A 25,824-nucleotide genomic window follows, 5' to 3' on the forward strand; every position below is an offset into this window, starting at 1 on the left:
AAATGTGGACAAGAGCACCTTACCTCCCAAAGTTGTGCAAGTCAAATCAAACAAATGTAAAGAGTTTTGCAAAACCTTAAAATGCCATATAAAATATTAGCTATTATTATCATCTCAGGGCTAGATAGATCCCCTCTCCCACAAAAATCTAGGAACTTTTGATTTGGTGTCGGGTCAGTTCGCTGGTTAGCAACCAATAAGCATTTGAAACACCAACCTACTAAATCTTGCCTCAGAAACTTAGTAGCTGTGAGTCACTTAACCTCCACTTTCTTGTTTCTTCACCTGTAAAATAGGAATGATAGCACCCGTGCTGCTGTGAGGATTACACAGTATTTGTAAGGCGCTATTATAAATAAGTTATTCTTACTTATTAAAAACAAAATAGTAAATTAATAACAATAAATAAAAACGCGAAAGCTAATACTAGGAGCTCGGCATCCACCTAAAGGGAAGGCGCCTTACACTTCTCCTAGGCTAGGGCCCTAAACCCGGTGCTCAGGGAGGGGGTGGGGTCGCTCGTTCCAAGAGTAATTCCGGTGAATGAGGTTGGGCTCCGCCAGCCACAGCCTTCTAAATCTTGTTACTCTCTACCATTCCCACCCAACTTCCCCAAAGAGGCGTGACAGGGAGGAAGGTGGGCTTCACACCTCCACGGAGGCATTCCCTTCCCCGACCTCCTCCCACCACACTCCGCTCTTTCCGGGTAAAAGCGGGAGAGTGCGCGCTACCTGCTTCGCACCCTGCCCCCCGCTCCTGACCAAAGAACGAACCAACAGAGGGCATTCTTTCCTGTGGTCCACGGGAGTCACAACAAGAGCCAAGATTCCTCCCCACCCCCCCACCCCCCATCCCCCCGACTCCTATCCCCGCCCCGAGCGGTATCACCGCTACGCAGCCGCAGCCACGGGAGCGGGCGCGAGCTCCCAGGGAAGGGCAGGGGGATTGAGGAATGTCCGTTCGCGCTCCGCCTGGCCTCCGGTGGCGCGCATGCGTACGCGCGCTTCGCAGAACGTCGGAGGCGGGCGTGGAAGGGGGGCTGGTCTCGCGCGGTCTTAGGGTGGAGTTCCTGGCGGCTGCGACGGTGAGCGACGGGAGGAGCAGCCTGGCGTTCTTCGGTCAGCGCCGGCGGAGGAGGCGGGGACGCCATGGAGGGGGTCGGTAATTTCTAGTTCTGGATCCGGTATCTTTAGGGCCGCCCGGGACCGCGGCGTTGTGGAGTCGGCGGCCCTCGGGAGGAGGCGGGGGGTCGGCGGCGGTGGAGGTTAGAAGGCGGAGTCGGGGGTGTGTGTTGTTAGGGGAGCTCCCTCAACAGGTTACCCGAGGGCGGGAGAGCGAGGCGCGACGGGAGGGGGGCGGGTGAGGAGCTGGGGAGGCCGGACCCCCTCCCCCTCCCCAGGTCCCTGCCCCCACCCAGGCCCTGCCGCTGTCCCGGCTGGACCTACCCGAGGCAGGTTGTGCCGGAGAGACCCAGCGCCCGGAGCTTCCAGCCTTTGTCCCTCTGGGTAAAAACTTGGAAGCTGCCCCTCCCCTCTGCTCTAGCTAGGTAGGGGACAGCCTCCCCCTGCCCCCAGCTGTGCCCAGCTCGGGTCTGTGTGGTTCTCCCTGGCTCCCAGCTGGGGACTCCTCTCTATCCTGCCATGGGAGAGGTGAGAACCCACTTCCGATGCCCTCCATCTCCAAGGAAATTAATTTGGGGGATACATTCTCTGAAAATCGGGGTGTAAGCCCCTCCTTCACCTGACTTAAACATGCTCTGCCGTGTAGGTGCCTTAAAAACAAACAGCTTCTGCTTTCGGACACTTGCTTTTATTTAGTTTTATTGCCGTAGATCAGTCAGGGATTGCAAGGTGGACTTTGAGATCTCCGAGTTTTCTTGTACCAAATCTCGATTTTAAGGAAACCTTAAAGTAATAGTTTTGGGGAAAGGAAGGAAGGAAAGGTCACTCCTTTCTTAATAGTTTTTATCTGCCTTACAATTTAAAGGAGCTAAGTTGGTGGCGCTCTGTTGACTGAGTGTACTAGTATGTGAAAGTGTGGGTTCAGTCCGGACTTTAGGCTTTGTATCCCTGGCACCTAGCAACAGTACCATGCACGTAGTAGGCGTCTGATGTTGTTTAGTGAATTGAATTTGCTTTTAGGACAGCCATGAAACTGATTGGTAACTCGTGTAAATCTTTTCATAGTGTTCTGGGGTGATATATTATGCCCTCTTAGTGTTTTGATTTTGAAAGCTTACTGTGGAAAAACAAGTTTTAAGGATTTAGTTAGGTGTAAATTGTACATGTAACTATTTTGGATTTTAATAAGTGGTATTCTGCTTTCGAATAATATGCTAATTGTACATATAATTATTCCAAAGTTTAATAACCTATTAAATTCTGCCTCGGAAGCAAATGACATGTTTGGGTATTGGTGTTTGAGCTCTTAAGTACCGATCTGAATGGAACTTTATCAAACAAGCTTTCTTAGGTTATGAACAATATGAAATGTTTTTTACCGGGTCTTAGGCTGTAAAGCGGAATGGACAGAGAACTAGATTTAGAAGATTTATGTCCTGAGCCCCATTTTCCTCCTCTGTAAAATGGAGATAATAATACACAGCTTCTAGGGTTGTTGTGAATGTTTTTTATGTAAAACTAAGCTGTTATTACTAATTTACTTTGTTTCAATAGAGACCAGCAGTGAGATGTTGGAAGCACAGGTATAGGTCTTATAGATCACTTTACCAAACTTTTGTTTCCTCCTTATGCTAGGTAAACTAGGTAGTCCAGTTAGATAGAGTACTGGACATGGAGTCAGCAAGGTCTGAGTTCAAATGTTGCCTCAGACACTGTGACCCTGGGCAAGTCATAGCTCTGTGCCTCAGTTTCCTCATCTGTAAAATGGGGCTAATAATAGCATCCTGGTGAGGGTAAAATGAAATAATATTGGTAAAACACTTTATAAACCTTAAAGTGCTGTATAAATGTTAGCTTTTATTATTAAAAAAAAGTACAAAGAGGAGAGAGGCATAGACTTAGAAGATTTTTAAACTTTTTCTAGTTCTAATGTTAAATTTTAAAGGGGTGCTTCAATTGCCAAAGGTGAAATCAGCTAATAAAATAAGTTAAAAGGACTTTAAAAAGGAAGAAAATAGGTAACGGACAGAATATTTAAAATTAATCTTTTAAATGAGTATTCTGTTTCCTCTGCTGTTGAGTTGACCTGTGTCGAATATTCTAGCAATTTACTGTGGTCTGTGTAGAATTTCAACTTGAAATTGAGTTCAAAAGGTTGGGGGAGGGGAGAATGAAACATTGATAGTTTGACGTTAGTCATAAAAATCCAAACCTATTGGAATAAAATAAATCAGTAAATATGTTTAAGTACCTACTATGTGCTAGGGCTTGTACTGGGATACAAAATCAAGACACTTCTCCACTCCTTCCTCCCCATTATATTCTGTTGGAGGATACAACTTGTTTACAGATAAGTAAACATGGGATACATACAAAATCCACTGGGGGTGGGCTAGCTGGGGTGGCCCAATGTGCAATCCTGAAAAGTCTCTTGAAGGTTGTGATAATTGAGCTGAACACTGAAGGGAGCTGGGGGTTCCAAGAGCTGGAAGTGAGGAGGGAGAGCCTTTTAGACAAAGGCACAGTCAGGAGATGGATTTTCTGATGGTGTCTGGAAAACAGCTAGTGTGGCTGGGGGATTGGGAGTGGGGGGGAAAGAGGGAGTGCTGTAAAATCAGCCTGGAAAGATAGGCTGGAGTCATTGTGAAAGGCCGTGGTATTTGTATTTTATCCTGTATTCTGTGGGGGAGCCACTGGAACTTCTTGAGCTGCAGAGTAACAATCAGATTTGCCATTTAGGAATACAAATTTGGAACATGTGTGGAGGATTGATTAAATGAATGAGGATAGAATGGGTGCCGGAAATCCATCAGGAGGCTCTTATGATAGTCTTGGCAGGTGACAGATAATGAAGGCCTAAACTAGGGTCTTTATGGTTGTAAGTAAAGAGAAGAGGTGAGATTCAGAGATAGACATTGATAAGCTGAAGGACATCTAAAGAGATGAGTCTTCAGAAATGTACGTAAATGAGGAATTGATGATCTAACCTATTTACTTCCAACCTTTTCCAATTTGAGGACTTCTTTTTGTCCTCGAAATAAATTTCATGACAGAGTACAGGTCTTGGAGTCAGGAAAATCTAAGTTCAAATCAGACCCTACCTCTTTGGAGTCCACTCATTTGTACTTAAAGGGTAATCGTGAGGGTCAAATGAAATAATATCTGCAAAGTGCTTAGCACAGTGCCTTGTACATAGAATATGCCATACATATGTATGTGTGCATACGTATATACATGTTATATACATGTTTGTTACTACTAGCTGTTATTAAAATGATGTGGGCTGGGCTGGATGGTCTCAGGTTTACAGATAGTATAACATATATCATCTCATTTGATCCTCACAGCAATTCTGTGAGATAGGTGCTGTTTTATCCCTGTTTTACAGATGAGGAAACAGAGGCCAAAATGGAATTTGAACTCAGGTCCTTTGATTCCATAGCCAGTGCTCTTGGCAGTACATCGCATGATTTGACTTTGGGTTGTGTTTGTATGGTAATGATATCAAATGGGATAATGCATATGAAAGACGTTACATCTTAAAACTATATGAGTACTTGTTCTGGAAACATTATATTACATGCTCCTGGATTTAGTTTTTCTGTTCCTCATCAGGAGTATATCACAGTCTTTCTAGAAACATTGACTGTTTTGTCTGTCACCATTTCCTATACAGTTTTGTATACCTGGCAAGAAAAATAGCATATGCTGTTGATCACATACTGCACTTTTAAAGAGATCAAGCAGTTAACCATTAAAAAACATAAGTATGCAATTATTCATTAACTGTAAAGTTGTTTGGTTTCTTTAATCAATCACTACACATCTATCTTTCTGCATTTATCTATCTATCTTTGAGGCAATTGGGGTTAGGTAATTTGCCCAGGATCACACAGCTAGTAAGTTTCTGAAGCCAGATATGAATAGTAAGTGCTCTACACTGTGTCACCTAGCTGCTCCTTACTACACATTTATTAAACATCTACTGTCAGGCACTGTGGTAAGCACAAGGGATACAAAAAGAAGCAAAAGACAATTTCTGCCTTCAATTAAGAGTTCATTTCAAATAAAAAGTGTTCTGAATTCAATTCCTTTACGCATTGTACACGGTTAAAATACCACCCTAATTAGCATAGAGCAGAATAATTTTTTGTGAATAAAGTGTTAAAAGCTACAATGGTAATAATATTTGTTAAAAGGTATGTAAATAGCACTTCAATGACTCTTGAGACTGAAAAGGTTTGTTTGTATCCCTCTATATAAACATTTTACAAAAGTTGGAACACAATGTTTACTATGTTTAGCCAAGACTTTGAGACGATGAAAAGGTTTGTATAGGATAAGAAAACTTTTTGATTTGGGCATCTTACCCAGAATAAAAACAATGGAAATAACTCTCCTACTTCCCACAGACAGCCTTCTAGATCCTTAACTAACTAAAGTGTTCATTTAATGCATTTATATATAATGTAAAGGCATTCAGTGATTGCAGTTAAAAAATCAAAGTGGCTTAAATACAGAAGTACACTTTCTAAAAAAGGTTACATAATCACAGTCTGTCCTTTAAGTCATAATTTCTTGAAAAAATGCTGGTATTCAATAAAAAGCACTTTAGTTCATGGTCTTGCTTCTGAATTGTGAGAGATAATTTTTCCAATATGTGCTACAAGAAATAAATAATAAAAATAAACAGCTATTTAGTACTAGTGAATAATAATCTTTTATTCCTATTCAAATAGTTCATTTTGTTATCATGTAGACTTCATTTTTACTATAAGTTGAATAATTTGACTCTGGTAAGACTAGGTAGTTCATAGATTTTTGTTCTCATGTGGCAGAAGAGGGGAGAGACTGGAGGCAAGGGAGGCCAATTGGGGGATTCTAATTATCATATTGTTCCTTTCCCTTACCTATTGTTACTTGATATATTGAAACCTGACAGGTTTTTGGCTTGTGGAGAGCCCATGGGGCCAAAAACAGCTAGAAGAATTAGAATTTCAGTACTTTTATTTTATTTTATTTCTTTTGCTGCTTGTTTCAAAATTTCATAGTACTAAAAATCATTAGGTAATTCAGTGAAGTGAGGTATACATATGGAATATAAAAAGTATATCTGGTGACATTTAGCACATTTCTTAATTTTAGATATTACAAGTTATTTTCAAAATAAAAAGATGCTTTGGTTCTATATTGTTTAAGGTAGAAGTTTATACTTTTCTAGGTACAAATTAAAATGGTAACTTTGAGGTCTTAAAATAATAGAAAGCTGACAGCTTATAGCAAAGAACATATATATTAGAATTTTACTGAATGTTTTGAGAATGCTGTTATGAAAAAAATCTGATAATAAGAATAATAGCTTGTTCTGTCTCATTTTAAAAAGGTTTACGTATTTAGGTGCACTTTCAGCTTTTACATTTTTTTTTTTTAACAAGCTTGAACAATAGGTTTATTTAGGTCAGGGGAGTCAACATCAAGTTTTTAATGGGGTTTGTGGTCCCACCTTGACTCTTGAGCATTTAATAAAGTGACAAATCTGGCTGAAGTTTTCACTCAATTCATCATAGTCCTAGGATTATTCTTTGGCATAACGTTGCTGATGCTGGATAACAGATGACTTGCGACTGAAAACTTTCCCACATACACTACATTCATAAGGTTTTTCTCCAGTATGAGTTATTTGATGTCGGTTAAGGTGCCTTCGCAAGTTGAACGCTCTCCCACATTCACTGCATTCATAGAGCTTCTCTTTACTATGGATTTTCTGATGTTGAGTAAGGGATGATCTGTCAAAGAAGGCTTTCCCACATTCATCACATTCATAGGGCTTTTCCCCAGTATGAATTCTCTCATGTATGATAAGAGTTGAACGATCAAAGAAGGCTTTCCCACACTCATTACATTCATAGGGTCTTTGTCCTGTGTGAGTCATTTGATGTCTTCTAAGGCTACTACTATGTCTGAAGGCTTTATCACATTCATTACATTTGTAGGGACTTTCTCCAGTATGAATTCTCTGATGTCTGGTAAGATTTGAGCAGTTAAAGAAGGCTTTCCCACATTCATCACATTCATAGGGCTTTTCTCCAGTATGAATTCTTTCATGTATAGTAAGAGATGAACAATCAAAGAAAGCTTTCCCACATTCATTACATTCATAGGGTCTTTCTCCTGTGTGAGTAATCTGATGTCTCCGAAGGCTACTTCTGTGTCTGAAGGTTTTCCCACATATATTACAATCAGGGCCTCTCTCCTTACTGGGATTTTTTTGGTCATTTATTGACACTTTCTTGAGATTTCTCTTATGGGAAACAGATTTTCTCCTTGTTTTCCCTTCAGAGTTTTCTCTTTTCTTCTCCAATCTAACCTCAGGTACATTGACTTCTCTTGCAAATCTTTCCATTAATATTCCTGATGATTCTTCTTCAGAAATGCTCTGCTCTGGAGTTGATCCCTGGGTCTCAGGTTTACTCTCCCTGTCCAAATAGGTATTTCTTGAGACCTCTCCCTCTTCAATTGTTTGTAAGTCAAACATCCATGGCTCTTCTCCTTGCTCCAACTGAAAGATCACATCAGGTTTAGAAATGGGAAGCCCCAGGGAGATGAGGTTTCTATAGTTCTCCAACATTACATCTCTATACAGGTCCCTCTGAGCAGGGTTCAGTTGCTGCCACTCCTCTTGGGTGAAGTTCACAGCCACATCCTTAAATGTCACTGATTCCTGAGGCCTGGCTATCAACAACACAGGAGCCATCTCTTCTTCTGTATTTCCCTCTGGAAAAAAACTCAAGGTCCAGAGATGCTAGGCTCTGCAAACGGGCGGGGGGACAGTGTCTTCTCATTTCTCTTCTTCCAAGTCATGCTTGTTGTTTAAAATTTTGCAGTATTCACTTCTGATTCTTCTGTGTGGTTGTTCTTCCCACTTCCATTGCTGTAGTCATTGTGTGTATGTTTCCTGGCTCTGCTTGCTTCACTCTCCAGAGCAAGGGTGGTCCGGGATCCTAGGAGCTTTTACATTTTTGATGCTTTTCTTTTTTCAGAAGTGCATATTAAGACTTCATTTAAGCAGTGACTATATTTAAAGTTATTAATTTTTATGTTGAAAAGATATAAATGCAACCTGATGGCCTTCCCTTTGCCCTAATCCTTCCTGATTTTTTACCAGGTTCAATTCAAATCATCATCCAGGCTAAAAATGATGAAGGATTGATATAGGTTAGGGACTCCTACAAGTAGAAAGGAAAGGTTGAATGGCAAGGATGTTTTAGATATAGGTTGGAAAAGCTTTGGGATATGGGACAAGATTCCTGTTTTGGACAAGGCATTATTCATACAGAACATGATTCTTTTTCAGTGGGCAGTGATGGTTTGGGTTATATTCCACCTTATATGTTCTTGTCCTTGGAATGTTTTCATAGTGCTGTAAGATTGTTTTATCTTCATAAAAAAACTCATGAGTTTTTTTTAACATTAGGGTATTTTTTCTTAACAAATAAAAATTCTGTAGATTACAAAATAGAAAGGTAATGTACTGTTACTCAAAATGCTTTTTTATGGAAAGGTACTATTTTGAGCAAGGATAATTGGGAAATGATGTCAAAATTAATCATATCAATAACAAGTATCTTGTTTTATAGAAGTGTAAATGGAGTGAAAAATCACAAAAAAACTTGTGATTTGTCTAAGGTCACAGAGTTAGTTAATGGTGAAGCTAGGGTTAGAGTCCAAGTACTTGACTCACTTTAGTACCCTGACTAGATTTAAACAGGCAGAGGATGAAAACAGAAAAAGACTGGCTTTCATGGATACTATTATCAGTTCATTAACATTTATTTATTGGAAGTCAGTATGCTGTGTATCTCCATATATATATAATATCCATGTATATATATTTTATATATGTATTTGTATGTATGTATGCATGTGTGTGTATATTCCCAGCACCTAACGCACAGTGCCCAGCAGATAGTGGGTACTTGATAAATGCTTGTCATTTGATTGCTAAAGACAAAAACCAAAAATAGTCCTTGCTCTTGAAGATCTGCATTCTCTTAGGAGTGATGGTATGTACAAAAAAAAGTATATGCAAAATAAATACAAGCTATTTAGAATGTGAAAACACTAACATGTGTGGCGAATCAAGAAAGGCTTCTTGTAAAAGGTGGTAATAGAATGTTTTGTAGAAAAAAGTTTTCTATGTCATGGGTAATTTCAGAATATCGTGGATGTAAGATGGTGACAGGGATTGGGTTCTAGTATAAGGCTCAGGTTCTGGCTCTCATATCACAGGTAGGAGGAAGCGCAAAGCATTGGGGTACTGGAAGAGGCAATGAGTTGTATCAACATTCTTTCCTCTTCAAGTCCATTTATAACAACCTCTTCCTATCCTCAATTGACTCCAGAGTAGTTCATAACTATTTTTACTCTATCCATCTTATAAAGCCCAACTAAAATGTTAAGTCCTTCCAGGAAGCCTATCAGTAAGGAAATTCCCCCTGAGGCTAACAGAGCTTCTTGTTTTGTGCTCCTTTAATGTACATGGTCTATTTTTGTGCTTTTTAGTTCTGTATATCGTACTAGGTAATGTACTTCATGAAGGTAGAGGCCCTGTACACTTGTATTTCCCCAAGTGCCTAGCATAGTTCTTTATACACAGTAAATGCTTAATAGAGAGCTGATTGAATTCTCATTTGCTATTACTTTACCTCTAGGTTGCTCTCTCAAATTTTGTTAGCGATTTTAGGGTCTGACTCAAGGTCCTTTTCACTCCAGTCTCTTGCAGTCATACTTGGGGATGTCAGATTAGTTAGAGCAAACCTTCTAAATCCTGACCAATACAGTTCCTCAACTTTTATTGTAAGCACCTCCTTTTCCATCTGCTTTTGCCTCACACCAACACCATAGATCTCACCGTCTCAACTCCACTGTCTTCATGATTTTAAACACCAAAATTCTATTCTAATCACAATATTCTATTCATAGACCTATCCTATTCCCTTATATATTAAACTTATCTTTTACTTTTAACCTGGCATCCCTTAAATCCTTTCCCAATCTCCCAATATATCTGCTTTATGTTGGTTTTCATTTGCTTCCATGCCTAGTCTTGACTCTTACGGTTTGCCATTTTCACTAGCTACCACACCAGAATTTCACAGGCTTTCTTCATTTCTGACTTAATCCTTAACTTTGGATAATTCTTGGATGAAAAAAAATCACAAAATCAAGTTAATTCCACGTTATAAACTTATAAAGGATAATCACAGTTGTCTCCTCACTGCTGCTCTGTAGCCATTCTCTATTCTTATTGACCTCATGTTTCATAAGCCTCACTTACTGTTGCAGACATCTCTAAGCTGCAGCCCCATGGTCATAGATGACTTAGTCTCCTACTTCTGTGAAAACATTTAGACCACCTCCTCTCTATTTTCAGAACTTCATTGCCCATTTTATCCTTTTTTTTTCTCCCTGTTACAAAAAAGAGGTACACTTACTTGAGCAACATAAATATTAAAGAGTTCTTGGACAGGATAAAACATTTTGAGGGGCAAGAAGGTATAAGGGAAAGGATGCTGAATTTGGAGTCAGAAGACCAGGTTCCTGTCTTAGCGCCAGTACTAGCTGTTTGCTCTCTTAACCTGTTTTCCTCTTCTGTAAAATGGAGACAATGCTTATACAATGTACTATAGGGTGGTTGTGAGAGAAGTGCTTTGTGAAGTATAAAATAAATGTGAGATTTGCTTTGTTAGCTATTATGTTGTTACCTGTCACTATCCAGAAATCTTTTTGTTTGTGTCAACTGCTTCTCATAACTTCTCCCTTAAGTATTTACCATATGAGGGCCAGGATCTAAGTCTAATCACTTGTATGATGACCAGACTCAGCTTCTACTGAAAAGCACTGTGTAAAAATAAAACCACATACATCATCAGTTACTCTTTGTGTCTATACCTAAGAGATTCTACAAACCAAGTAACCTATTAAAAAGATCCCCAAATAGACATTAAAAGCATTGCTTTTATACTGTTGTTTACAAATATATAATTTTCTGTAAATGTACAATTTTAAAGTTAAGATTTACTTGTTCTAGTATTCAAGAACCTCCATCATAAGGCACTGTCCTTTTACTGTAGTTTTATATCATGCCACTTATTGTATTCCATTCTCTAGCCAAAATATGCTGTTTGTCTCCTGGAAATACTCTACACTTTAACACCTTTTGCTCATGCTATTCCTGTTCCTCTTTTCTATATCCCTCTTTACCTGTTGAATTCTTCCCAGTCCTTTAAAGTCCAGCTCAAATGCCAACTCTTTGAAGTCACAGAACCAGAGTTACAGGAAGTAACCTCAGGGCATCTAGTCTGTACCCGAACAAAATTCCACTCAATAACATGCAAATATTCATCCAGCCTTTGCTAACTGAGGCAGCGCATTCCACTTTTGGGTAACAAAGGCAGTCATGTTACCATGGATTGAATGTTAGCCTTAGAGCAAGGAAGATCTGGGTTCAACTGGCTCTTTTACCACTCAACCGCTTACCACTTTGGGTAACAAAGGCAGTCATGTTATCATGGACAGACTTTTTGCTTTAGAGCAAGGAAGATCTGGGTTCAATTGGCTCTTTTACCACTTACCACTACTTAATCACTCAATGTCCCAGGCAACTCTCTAAGACTAAGTTGCAGATCTATGTTTCAGCCTAACTGGTCTTGCTATTTCCTATGGTGACATCTCATTGCCTATCCCAGTGCTTTTGCTCAGGCTGTGTTCCACATGCCCATGATGCACTGCTTGGGATACCTGGCTGCCTCCTTCAAGGTTCATCTTGAGCACTGCTTTTTGTATGAGCCCTTTCCTGATCCTTAGAGCTTCTAGTGTCTCTCCCTACTCCCTCACTTTCTATCTGTTTTATATATATATTGTATGTGTTTGTTGCCTCCTTTGTTATAGTGAGCTCTTTTAAAAAAAGATTTAATTTTTAATTAACAATCTACTTTTTCTCTTTTTCACCTCTCCCCCTTCTGTTGAGGGGAATAAAAAAAAAAAGAAAAATATTCGCACATTGGCCATATCCAAAACAATGTGTGTCATTTTGCATCTTGAGTCCATCACCTCTTTTGTCAGGAGGTAGGTAGCATGCTCAGTTGTCCTGCAGAATCCTAGTTGGTCATTGCATTGATCACAGTTCTTAAGTCTTTTAAAGTTGTCTTTATGATGTTGTTATTGTATAAATTGTTCTCCTACTTTTATTCATTTTACTGTACCACATTATAGAAATTTTCACAGGTTTCTCTAAAACTACCCTTTTCATAATTTTTTTTGCAGCATAGTAATATTCTATTACATTTATACATTACAGTTTGCTCAGCCATTCCCCAATTAATGTAATACATGCTTTAGGACCAGCACTTTTACTTCTGTGTTTATATCCCTGGCATGAAGGACTTGATAAATCCATTTGTTTATTTGTTTAGTTTTTGGTGGGGGGAGGGATGTTAGGGCTTTCCTTACTAGAATCTCCCTTCACTGGTTAAGTTACAGATCTGAGCCAAAAAAAAAAAGTTAGGAAATTTGTTCTTAAATCAAAGCTACTGTCTGTCTGTAAAACTTCTGCACATTGTTTCTATATCTGCTCTAAGGACAACCAGAACAAGTCTATAGTCCCTCTTCTACATGACATCTCTAAAGATCCTTGAAGGAAGTTATGTTTCCTTAAAGTCTCTTCTGCTTCAGGTTAAACATGCCCAGTTCTTTCTGCTGATCCTGCTGTGGCCTAGTCTTGAGGCTTTTCACCATTCTGATTGCCTTCCTCTGGTTGTTTATTAATTGTCTTTCTTAAAATGTGGTTCCTAAATGTGGTCTGACAAGGGCAGAGTACAGCAGGATTATCATTCTCCTGTTACTTGAACCTATGCCTCTCAGCTAGGTGGTGCAGTGTATAGAATGCCTAGGCTGGCTTCAGGAAAACCTGGGTTCAAATATGGTCTTAGACATTTACTGGCTGTGTGACCCTGGGCAAGTCACTTACCTTTTTTGCCTCAGTTTCCTCATCTGTAAAATGAGCTGGAGAAGGAAATGGCAAACTACTCCAGTATCTGCCAAGAAATCCCCCCCAAAAAAGGGGGTCATAAAGAGTTGGACATTACTGAAAAATGACTGAAAAGCTTCTCAGAGTACCCTAAATTGAGCTGTTGACTCACTGAGCTTACTTTCCCCTCTCCCATCTTTCTTGCGTGAATTTTTTTCGAGACATCTTTCCTCTTTTTGTCCCTTTGAAGTCTTTTGAATCCAAATATAAAGTTTGACTTTGTGGCCCCATTTGGAGTTTTCATAGCAAACCACTCTGGTATCTTTGCCAAGAAAACCCTAAATGGAATCAGGAAGAGTTGGAGACAACTGAGATGACTGAACAACAACAGCAAAATGACATGTTTGAATGAATGAATGATAAAGAATTCATTATTGCTCGCTATGTGCCAGGTACCTTGCTAAGGACTACAGAGTTAAATACAAGTAAACAGGTCATCCCCCTGCCCTGAAGAATTTACCTTCTGATGGAAGAAGAAAACATATTAAAGGAAGTTGGGGTAAGGTGGGGTTTCATCATGGTTTGAGAATGGCCTAGAAGTAATGTGATTCCAGGCAAGACAGCCTAGCTATCACAGTTCAACTGTAAGTTTTGATAAGAGAGCAATGTGTGATATAGAAATGGATGAGAGGTTTATTACTATTAAATTTCATCTTTCAAGATTTAACCCAGTGTTCTAGGTTGGGAGTTGGCAAACCACAGCCTTCATTTTGGCCCACAGTCTGTTTTTGTCCATCTAGGAGGTTTACTTTTTTAAAATAAGGCCTTATATATTTAAAAATAGAAAAACCATTCTTGTCTGTGGGACCATACACAAAGAGGCAGAGGGCAAGGCGTAGTTTGCCAACTCCTGTTCTAGGTTATCAAGGGATTTTTGGAAACTAGTATTACTAGTATTATAATAATATTAATAAGCTATTTTTCTTGTTTTGATTGATATCAGACCACCATCAAACATTTATTCAGTGTCTACTATCTGCCAGGCACTGTGCTGGGGATACAAAGACAAAAATGAAGCTGTTCCTGATCTCAGGAGTTTCCATTCTAGGAGACTACATGTACATATATGGCTCTTTATCAAATACACAAAGAGGAGATACTAGGTAACTTTGAAGGAAAGTCATTAGCCCCTGGCAGGTGGGGGTGGAGAGGGGATGCTAGAAAAGGCCTCATGAAGAAGGTAGGTGGCACTTGAGAGTTTTTTGATGGAAACCAGGGATTCCAAGAGGTAGAAGTGAGGGGGGAGTGAATTACAGGTATGGAAGTCAGCCAGTGGAAAGGTGTGGAGATGATATATGAGAAATGGAATACTGTGTGTGTTATGTATAACAAGAAGGCCAGTTTGACTGGACCATAGTGTATATGAAAAGGGAAGGTGAAGGAAATAAGGTAGGAAAGGTGGAATGAGGCCAAATTGAAAGGGTCTTAAATGCCAAACAGAGGAGTTTATTTTCTCGTCTGTTAACAGAGTGAGCTTGTTGAATAGAGGAACAGCTTGGTCTTTGATGACTGTGGGGAGGATGAATTGAAGTGGGAAGAGAAGTGAGAAACTGGGAGACCAATTAGGATAAGAGTTGAGGAAGGCCTGAATAAAGGTGGTGTTCTATTCAAAATTTTGCTGTTGTTTAAACCTATTTAAGAAAGATCAAAATGGATAAACTTGCTGCTGTTCCGCAGGAAAATATTTCACCAACTTACCTTTGCACAGACAGTCCATGTATACATATGTTCCCCTTCATAGAACTATTAACTTCTTTAAGTCATCGCTCAGTCATACACCTATATGAGGCTTTATATAGAAGGTGAGGTTTGAAGTGGCTTTTTTGGGTATGATTGGCACTAGGGGCTGTGGAGAGTTTTGAAGGATATAAGGGATTCTTTAGAGGATAAGCTGAGGAAGGAATGCATTCCAGGCATGGAGGATAGTCTCTGTAGAAACAGATATGAGTCGAGGCCAGTCTGACCAGTGTCCATGTAGTTCGACAAATTCATATTCCTGAAGCACAACTCCAGCCATTTTATTATGCCCCTGCTCAAGAAAAGAAAATTTAGCGGCTTTAAGACAAGACTGGTGCTTAAAACTGGTCATGACCCGGCTGTAGCCTATTTTTTCAGTATAATTACATCTCACCTCCATTGTTCATTTTTGGTCCAGCCAAACTAGTCTGCTTTGTTCTTCCCTCAAACAGTATGACATTCTATTTTTTGTCTAGGTGCTTTTGCATAGGCTGTCACCTGTCATGGCTAGAATACACTCTGTCATCACCTCTGACTCAGAATCTTTTAATTTCCATCAGAGCTTTGGAAGCCTATGAAGCCCAAGGTATCACAGGAAGCCTATACTCATTTCCCCACTAGCAAGTGCCCTTCCCTTTCATGTGTTTTATATTTAATTTCATTTGTACTTGTCTGTCCCACCCCTCAGAATGTAAGTTCCTCAAGGGCAGACTGTTTGCTTCTGTCTTTGTATTGCTAGAATCTAACATATGATAGGTGTTTAATGAATGTTTGTTGAGTTGAAATAAATGGAATAGGTATCCAGGTATTTTCTCCCTTGAAATTGTCAATTTAATAATAGGAGTAAGGGGTGCTTTTGTTTGCTGTTTGCCGTGTGTACAACCTTCTGATAGTGTCATTTCTTATGGAGCATTAATATTTCATTTCATTTATATATCACAGGTTAGTTATTCTCCAGTTACTGGACATTTAGGTTGCTATTATGAACATTGTTGTTAGATTTTTGTACAGATTTTTTTGTTTATTTTGTTTCTGCCAATAGCATCTTCAGGCAAGAGTGCTAGTGGGATTACTGGATCAAGGGATATGAAGTTTAATAACTCTTATCTTATAATTCCATATTGCTTTCCAAAAAGACTGAACCAATTCATAGCTGTGCTGGCAATGTAATAATAGCATATCTGTTTTCCCAGAGCTGTACCAGCGCTGAATTTTATTGTGATTTACTATTTGTATTTAACAGTTTTATGTTTAATTTCCTTTTTTTTGGTAAATTTTTTATTTATTTTAAACTTAAATACAAAACAAGAAAGAAAAACCATTGCCACGTATACAGCAGTACATGAGAGGATTCAATATAAAACAAATTTCCATTTCAAGCAAACCTATGTAATAAATACAACACATTGTTTTCAAAACTGCCCAGTTTTTCTTTGCTTCCATATAGGTTTCTTTTGTTTTCTGCTGTGCACTTTATACTTTTTTTCCCCTTCTCGCACCCTAAAGAAGGCTGCAATTAAGTGCAGATATATATACACATACATAGATACCTATAAGCATACACATACATACATACATACACATATACATTAGACTGTACTATGTTTATTTCCACTTGTCCTCTGTTTCTCTGAAGGTAAATAGCATCTTCCTTCCTAAGTCCAAGTCTCTCTGTGTTTCTAAATCAACGAGCTCATCATTTCCTATATCACAGTAATATTTCAACCCAATCACAAAATCCTGAGAGATTGTCTATGAAAGTTTTCTTTCCCAATTTTCTGCATTTCTTCTTGAATACATAGGTTTTATTTATACAACAAAATTTTAATTAAAAATAATCAAAATTATCCATTTTACACTTCAGGAATGCTCTCACCCTATAATATAGTTTAAGGACATTCAGCTGAATTTGCTTTTTGACATCTTTTTCCCCTGGTTTCTTTGAAGTTTGTTCTTCCCAGTGAACTTTGTTATTTTTTAAAAACTCAGTGAGATAATTTTTTAGTAATTTAATTGGGATGGCATTGAATAAATAGATTAGCTAGATTGTAATTTTTTTAATGTTGGTTTTATCTACCCATGAACATAAATATTACTTCAGTTACTTAGATCTGACTTTATTTGTGTAAAAGGTGTTTTATGTTTATGTTCATGTGGTTCCTGTGTCTGTTTTGGCAGGAATACTCTCAGGTATTTTATACTATCTAGTTATTTTAAATGGTCTAAACCAATATAGAATAATATTACTGACACAGTTTAGTTTCCCTATTTTCTCTTTTGATTAAATCTATTTTAGCTTCAACTTTGAGTTCATGATTACCACCCCTGCCTTTTTTTTTTTTACATAACAAATTCTGCTCCTGCCCTTTATTTTGTCTGTCATATCTCATTTTTAGTGTTTCCTGAAAACAACATATTGTTGAATTCAAATTTTTAATGTGCTGTTTGCATTTTATGGGTAAATTCATCGCATTCACATTCTAAGCTATAATTACATGTGTATTTTACTCCTTCCTATTCTTCCTCACTATCCTTCTCACCCTATTTACCCTATCCCTCCTCACTCCTCTGCTTTACTTCTCAGCTACCCACCCCTTCAAAGAGTCCCTCCCTTATCTTCTGTCACACCCCTATTCTCTTACCCTCTTATTCCTTTCTGAATTTAGAAGACTTTTATGCCCTTCTAGATAGGTGTTGTTTCCTCTTTAACCCATTCTTGATTAGAATAAGGTTCAAATACTACCTTCCTTCCTGTCTACTAGCTTTTTCTGTATCAATTTTTCCTTTTATGCCTCATTTCTATAAGATAATCACAATCACTCCTTTTTGTCCCTCCCTACACAGTTTTATTTTTTAGAACCACCCCCATCATACTGAGCTCAGCCCAAGCCTTTCTTTCAAACTACTCAAATGATGATGACAGTAGTAAGAGTACTGCTAATATTTTCACATATAAGAAATAAACAGTTGGACCTTATTGTGTCCCTTCTAATTGGTCTTTAAAGTTTACCTTATATTTCTCCTGGATGTTATATGTCGAATTTTCCCTTAATTTCTGGGGATTTTGTCACAAAAACCAGAAAGTCTTTCAGTTTGTTAAATGTCTTTTTTTTTTCTCATTCAGATTTACTTAATTTTGCTGGGTAAGTTACCCTTGGTCATAACCCGAGCTCTTTTGCTCTACAAAATAAAGTATTCCAAGACCTATGGTCTTGCTAGGTCTTGTGTAATTCTTATTGTAGTTCCATGATATTTAAATCATTTTTTTCTTGTCTCTTCCAGTATTTTCTCCTTAATTTGGGAGCTTTGAAACTTTTCTATGATATTCCTGTGAATTTTCTTCCTGGGATTTCTTTCAGGTGGTAATTGGTAGATTTTTTTCTGTTTCTGCTTTGCCTTCTTCTAGAACTTCAGGGTAATTTTCTTTGATAATTTCTTGTAATATTGTATCAAGATTCTTTTTCATAGTAATTTTCAGGTTGTCTGACTTTTCTTATAAGTTTAATTTATAATAATAATGGTATCTGAACACTTCTTACTGTATTTATTTTGTGGGGTTTTTTTTTTTGAGAATTGCCTGTTAATATCTTTTAATCACTTATCTATTGGAGAATAACTAATATATTAAAAGATTTGTGTCATTTTGTACAGATTTGGATAATACTTATTTTTTAAATTACTTGTATTTTGTACCAGTTATGTTTCCCCTCACCACTATAAAATCCTTCTCTATAATCAATACAGTTAAACAAACTGGATCTATTAGCAAACATTTATTAAGTGCCTACCACGTGTCACTGTTCTGCTAGATACTGTGACACCCATACAAATCAAGACTTTCCCTGACTTCAAGGAATTTACTGGCCCAGATTGGGGTAGGGAGCAGGTTATAACATGTTCACAGAATTGTATATGTGGAATAAATGAAAAATAAATATGGTGATGGGAGGAGGGAAATATGGGATGTGGTAAGGGGGAGGGGATGGGGAGGTTGAAAAAAAAACAATTGAGAGCAGTCAGGAGAGGCCTCTTGAGGAAGGCACTTAAACTAAGCCTCGAAGGGGAGGATTTCAAGAGGCAGAAGAGGTGAGGAATGAGAACATTCCACGCATAGAGGCAGGAGATGGAATGTTATGTTTAGAGACAACAATTAAGCCAGTTAGAATGGACTGTGCATGAGGAGGAATAATATAGTCTGGAAAGACAGGCTGGCACCAGCCTGGCAGATTATAAAGGGGGTTACATTTTATTCAGTGGGGAGCCTCAGGAGATTCTTTAGCAGGGCATTATCATGGTCAGATTTGTCCTTTAGGAATATTTGTTTGGCATCTTTGTGGAAGATGGATTAGAGCAAGGGAGAGAGACCAGAGGCAGGAAAATCAGTCTGTTGGGTGAGAAGCGGTAAGAGCCTAGACTAAGTTGGTTATAGCATGAGTAGAGAGAAAGGTATAAGTAAGAGAGATGTTGAGAGACAAGATTTGGCAACTTACTGGATTGGTGGGAGATATGAAAAGTAGAGGGTGACTTCTAGGTTACATGTAAACTTGTGCCCTTGACAAAAATTGAAAGCAGGGGAAAGGTTTTTTTGGGGGAGATGAGTTCTATTGTGAACATATTGAGTTGTGATAATATCATTGTAGGCATATGGAGATAGATGAGAATTCTGGAGAGAGTTGATGGCTAGATGAATAGATTTGAGTTAAAAATATTGAAATAATAGTTGAATCCATAGGCGCTACTGAGATTACAGAGTATAAACTGTTAGAGTGAGAAGGCAAGGGAACCCAGCACAGAGTCATGGGCTATACATTTTTATAGGGGTAAAGTAAGACTTGAATGATGAACTCATGATGAGCCGTGCATATTAGTCAACAGTTCTTTACTATGTGCCCAGCTGGAGTGCTGGAAATACGAAGAAAAAGCAAAAATAGTCCTTGCCCTCAAGAAACTTTCGTTCTCATTCAAGAGACAATATGTATGTATATCTTGGCCATAAAAGTTATGTGAAGAGTAGATGGAAGGTAGCTTCAGAGGAGTTGCCTGAAAAGATTACCTGCAGAACGTGGCTCTTGATTTGAGTCTTTAAAGAAGCCATGGATTCCAAGAGGTAGAAGATAGGAGAGAGAGGATTGGAGAGGTTGAGGACAGTTAGTTCATGGAGAATGGGTGATGGAGTGAGGAATAGCAGGTAGGCCAGGTAGGCCATTGTGATTGGACAATAGAATTCATGGATGGGAGTAATGTTAAAGGATCTTGGAAAGATAAGAAGGGACAAGGTTCTGATGAGCTTTAAATCCGGAAGAGTTTGGATTTGATCCTAGAGGTAATGGGAAGCCATTGGACCATGAGTAACATGGTCACACATCTGCTTAATAAATTCTTGTTGATTGATTGTAAAATAAACATGGTATTAATTAGCGAGTTAATGTTATATAGTATATAAAGTCTTAGACATGGAGTCATGTAAACCAGATTCAAAATCTGGTCTTGAACATTTAGTATCTTTGAGCCTCAGTTTATGATCAGTAAAATGATATATGTTCATAATAATCTCACCTGTATTATTTATTGTCAGGGTCAAATAAAATAATGTATTTAAAGTACTTTGCAAACCTCAAGGCATTACATAAATATGCCAGTTTGTTGACATTTTTTTCTATTGATTTCCATAACTTTTGGGAAAACTTTCTGGGGGAAAATTGACTTTGAAACAAAAAAATCACATTAGAAAGAGACAGTATTTACAGAAGGGTTGTATTCATCCTTTGCCTTAGTGTATGACACTGACCTATTCAAGGTTTACAAAAAGTTAAATGGACAGCCCTGAGTTTTGCACATGTTAAAAGCATAGTAAGAACAATATATTACACAGTTAAGAGGAAAAATTGCAAAAATGGCTAAAGTGCTAGATTTGGAGTCAGTAAGACTCAGGTTCAAATTTACCTGTAACCCTGGGAAAGTCACTTTATCTCTATGTGCCTCAAAAACTCCCTAAGATTTATCTTAGTCATAAATCTGTTGTAATTTGTGTTGGTGGAGTGAATTTCCATACCTGGAGTTCTGAAGGAAAAAACCCCACCATATTAATTTCTATTTTGCTGTGAGTTTGAACTTAAATTAAGTCAAATGCACGTTTTAAAATTGCATACTACAGTGCACTGGACACTGGGATGCGAAAATTTCTAACTCACCAGCTAGAAATGCTACAAACTGAGGGTCATTAAGATTATTCTACTATCACCTTATCCCTTTAATTTGGTGACTAAAGGCAGAACATGTCTAAAGTTTCCTTTGTTTTTTATCTGATTTTTTTAAAAAATACATTTTTATTTATTTTGTTAAATATTTTGCAATTACATGGAAAATTTTAAATTTTTTTATAATTTTGAGTTTCAAAGGCAAGCAATATGATATCTATTATACCTGTGAAAGCACGGAAATCTATTTCCATATTAGCCATATTGCAAAAGAAAACAAACAGAATAAAACAAGAAAAATAAAGAAAGTACAAAAAAGTACACTTCAATCTGTATTCAGAATTCATCAGTTCTCTCTCCAGAGGGGGATAGCATTTTTCATCATGGGTCCTTTGGAATTGTCTTGGATTGTTGTCTTGATCAGAGTAGTCAAGTCTTTCTAAGTTGATCATCTTTACCATATTGTTCACTGTGTATAAGGTTCTCTTGGTTCTGCTCACTTTATTTTCCATGAGTTCATATAAATCTTCCCAGGTTTTTCTGAAACCATCCTGTTTATTATTTCTTATAGCACAGTAGTATTCCATCACAATCATATACCACAGCTTATTCAGCCATTCCCTAATTGATGGACATCTCCTCCATTTCCAATCCTTTGTCAGTGCATCCTGGGCCATCTCCAGTGGTCCTGCTGAATATGAGGCCACTGGACCCAGATGGCTCTGGAGGAGAAAGTGAGGCTGGTGACCTTGCACAGCCCTCCCTCACTCAAATCAAAATCAAGTGCAAGTCATGTCATCATTTCCCTGATGTCATGGTCCTCTTCGAGAACGAAGGACAAACACAACAATACTTTGCCAGCACTAAAAGAGCAGCTTTAAATAATTTTGTACAAATAAGTCCTTTTCCCTTTTCTTTGATCTCTGTAGGATACAGACCTAGTGATTTTGCTGGGTCTAAGGGTATGCACAATTTTTTAGCCTCCTGGGCATAGTTCCAAATTACTCTTCAGAATGGCCAGATTAGTTCACAACTCCACCAACAGCGCATTAATGTCTCATTTTCCCCATAACCCCTACAGTATTTCTCATTTTCCTTTTCTGTCATCTGTCATTTCCATTTCTGCCAATTTGTTAGGTGCGATGTGGTATCTCAGAGTTGTTTTAATTTGCATTTTTCAAATGAGTAGTGATTTAGAGCATTTTTTCATGTGACTATTGATAGCTTTTATTTCTTTATCTGAAAACTGCCTGTTCATATCCTTTGACTATCATATTTTTATCAACTTGGCTCAGTTCCCTGTATATTTGAGAAATGAGGCCTTTATCAGAAAAATTGCTATAAAATTTTTTTTCCACAGTTTTCTGCTTTCCTTCTGTATTAGTTTTGTTTGTGCAAAATCTTTTTAATTTCATGTAATCAGAATTGTCCATTTTACTTCCTGTGATCCTCTCTTGTTTTGTCATAAACTCTGCCCCATCCATAGATCTGTCAGCTACATTTTTCCAGGTTCCTCAGTTTATTTAGGATATCATCCATAATGTCAAAATCATTTACCCATTTTGACCTTATCTTGGTCTATGATGTGAGATGTTGGTCTGTGCCTAGTTTCTGCCAAACTCCTTTCCAGTTTCCCCAGCATTTTTTGTCAGATGGTGAGTTCTCACCCCCAAAGCTTGCATCTTTGGGTTTATCAGACACACTAAATTGCCATGGTCATTTACTGCTATATATTGTGTGCCTAATCTATTCCACTGATCCACCACTCTGTTTCTTATCCAAATACCAGATTGTTTTGAAGATTACCATTTTGTAATATAGTTTGAAATCTGGAACTGCTAGTCCAGTTTTGACTTTGTTTTATTGTTTCTTGATATCTCATGGACATTAGCTTCTGCTTGCCCATTTCTGATTTTTAAGGAATTATTTTCTTCAGTGAGCTTTTGTATCTTTTTCCATTTGGCCAGTTTTGCTTTTTAAGAGGTTATTTTCATAAGTGAATTTTTGTACCTCTTTTTCCATTTTGCCAATTCTGTTTTTTAAGTTGTTAATTTCTTTAGTATTTTTTGTGCCTCTTTTACCAAGCTGTTGTCTTTTCATAACTTTCTTCCTTTGATTTTTTTTTTACCTAATTTTCCCTCTACCACTTTTATTTAATTTTTAAAATCACTTTTTAGCTCTTCCAGAAATTTTTGTTGATTTATTGTTGATCATAGTTGTCCGAATTTTAATGACCCCATTTGGGATTTTCTTGGCAGAGATACTGGAGTGGTTTGCCACAGTTTCTTCTCCAGCTCATTTTACAGATGAGGAAGAACTGAGGTAAACAGGGTTAAGTGACTTGCCCAAGGTCACATAGCTGTGTGGTTGTGGTTTGTTTCATTCTCAGAGCAGACCGTGAAATCAGCAAGATGTTGCCGTGAATTGGATTCAGGTGAGGGAGGATTGTGCAGAGTCACCAGCCTCACTTTTTCCTCCAGAGCCATCTGGGTCCAGTAGCCAGATATAGATCAGGATAGCAGGAGATGGCCCAGGATGCTGTGGGAGACCTTGGCCTTTTTTTTCTTTTTTTAGGAGATGAATCTTCCTAACTCCAGGCTCTACACTCTATTCACTGTGCCACGGAGCTGCTTGTGTCAAATTCACTTTTTTTTCTTTGAGGTTTTGGTTGTAGCTGTTTTGCCTTCATTGTCTTCTGACTTGTTTCTTGATCTTCCCTGTCACCATAGTAACTTTCTGTAGCTAGGTTCTTTTTGTTTGTTTGGTCCTTTTTCCACCCTGTTTTGGAACTTTTTGTCAATGTTGTGCTCTGTTCCTGGTTAGGGACTGGGGCCGGGGTACTGTCTCATTTTTCAGGTGCTTTTGCACTGTTGTTTTCAGTGCTAATTCTGGTTTGGAAGTTTTTGGTGCTTCCAAGGTAGTGTGATCTGGGGAGAGGTTTGGTTATTGTTCTCCTGATCTCTGGTCCTTACCCAGGAAGAGTCCCTGATACCATGGCATTGCATTCACAACTATTTCTCTGGCCTCTTGCTTCCTTGACACCAGAAGTGATGCTATTCCTCAGGTTCCTTGGTCCCTTGGGACTGGAAGTGATACTGCCTCTTGGGGTTCCTGCTCCCACTTGACCGAAGGTGCTTCTCTCCTACCTTGAGCTCTCAGAAGTGTGTATAGGCAGTGGAGTTGCCAAACAGTGTTTGGTCCTGTGTCCAGTGCTGGCACAGAGGTCTCCTCTAATCTCTGACCGGATTTCCAAGTCCCGTTACTGTCTGTGGCTTGAAAACTCTTGAAGTTGCTGCCGCTGGTACCTGGTGTGCTGATGCTAGTACTGGTAGACTACTGCTAGTACAACAGTGTTTCATCCATGTGGAATCTGGGCTAGCTTCCACCCCCGTGTCACAGGTCTCTCTTTCTAACCTTAGTTATCTTGGGCAGGAAGATGTCTCACTCGAACATTTTGTTGGCTTTGCTACTCCAGAATTTGATTTGAGGTGTTATTTTAAAATTGTTTGGAAGGAAATGTTGGGAGATTTCAGCTGAATGCTTTCTCTGGTATATCTTGGCTCTGCCTCCCCCCCCCCAGAAGTCCTCAAATTATTTCTTTCCTTTTTTAAAAAAATTTTTTTTGAGGGGGGAAGGCAGGGCAATTGGGGTTAAGTGACTTGCTCAAGGTCACACAGCTAATAAGTGTGTCAGGTGCCTGAGGTCGGATTTGGACTCAGGTCCTCCTGACGCCAGGGCCAGTGCTGTACTCACTGCGCCACCTAGTTGCCTCCTCAACTTGTTTCTTGATTAAACTTTCTAATGTTCATGAAAAAAATTGGAAACATTTCCATTTTATACTCTTTACTTTTTACAGTAACAACCTAGGTTAGGATATTTTCTTGTTCTGCCTGACAGGTTGCAAAAGAGATAGAATTTGATAGCATGTTTGCTGTATGCTTGCCTCTTTTATGTAATTGTTATAAAAACTTATATAGTTATTTCTTCCACATCATGGGGCTTAGAGGCCCAGCACCCCCATGATCTGCATCACATTTTTTGGCTCTCCCTTTGTACCAGACAAGGAATCTGAAGTATTGTGGAATTAAATTAAAAGATAAAATATGTTGATATTATACAGTACTGTACGTATGCGTTTCTGAGTTTCCAGACTTTTTCTGTGTCATCTGCTGACCTTTGTGTGTCATCTGTGACTCCCACAAAACTCCCCAAAATTCCCATTTAATTTTTTGTGCCCACCCACGATATATCGAAACCGCAGTGGGGAAAGTCACAATGTGGAAGGGATCCACTCCCAGATTTGTAATGAATACTTCTTTAGGCTCTTGACCAGCTGAGTCAGCATAAGAAATCATATGAAAATGGCCAAGTTGGACATGATACAGGAGAGGGATACCTATCCCAAGTCATCATAAGTGAGTATCGGGGGTAACATTCTGAAAGACCTGGGATGTCAGAGCCTTCCTAGTTAAATTCATGGGTTAAAACAAAGCTAAGACTGAGGTAACATCAATGACAAAAACTGAAATATAATCATTTGGAATAATAAAAGGAAACCAATATTTAATTTAGCATTAAGAATATACGTCTGTATGTGTATATACATATATAGTATGTATACGATGTATCTATAGACCATGTATACCAGAGAATGGATAAAAAAACATCTTGATAGACTAAA

At 38.4% G+C, this 25,824-nt stretch overlaps 2 protein-coding genes across 2 annotated transcripts in view; one reads left to right on the forward strand and one right to left on the reverse strand.

The window, feature by feature from the left end:
• The first annotated feature begins 1,014 nt into the window (after positions 1-1,014).
• The window catches only part of MPP5 (membrane palmitoylated protein 5), a 141,080-nt gene continuing 116,270 nt past the window's right edge, over positions 1,015-25,824 (forward strand). Inside the window, exon 1 of the mRNA XM_036734787.1 lies at positions 1,015-1,157. The gene's annotated coding sequence lies outside the window, so the exon portion shown is untranslated. The remainder of the gene's footprint in view (positions 1,158-25,824) is intronic.
• LOC118829865 (zinc finger protein 2-like) lies at positions 6,697-7,875 on the reverse strand. Its single transcript, XM_036736711.1, has one exon. The coding sequence runs from the start codon at positions 7,873-7,875 to the stop codon at positions 6,697-6,699; it is 1,179 nt and encodes a 392-aa protein (XP_036592606.1).

This window comes from Trichosurus vulpecula, chromosome 8, assembly GCF_011100635.1.
Source record: "Trichosurus vulpecula isolate mTriVul1 chromosome 8, mTriVul1.pri, whole genome shotgun sequence".
NCBI lineage: Eukaryota > Metazoa > Chordata > Mammalia > Diprotodontia > Phalangeridae > Trichosurus > Trichosurus vulpecula.

Bases quoted from the DNA above. Each gene is read 5' to 3' on its own strand.
- LOC118829865 (XM_036736711.1), bottom strand. From the start codon at position 7,875: ATGGCTCCTGTGTTGTTGATAGCCAGGCCTCAGGAATCAGTGACATTT.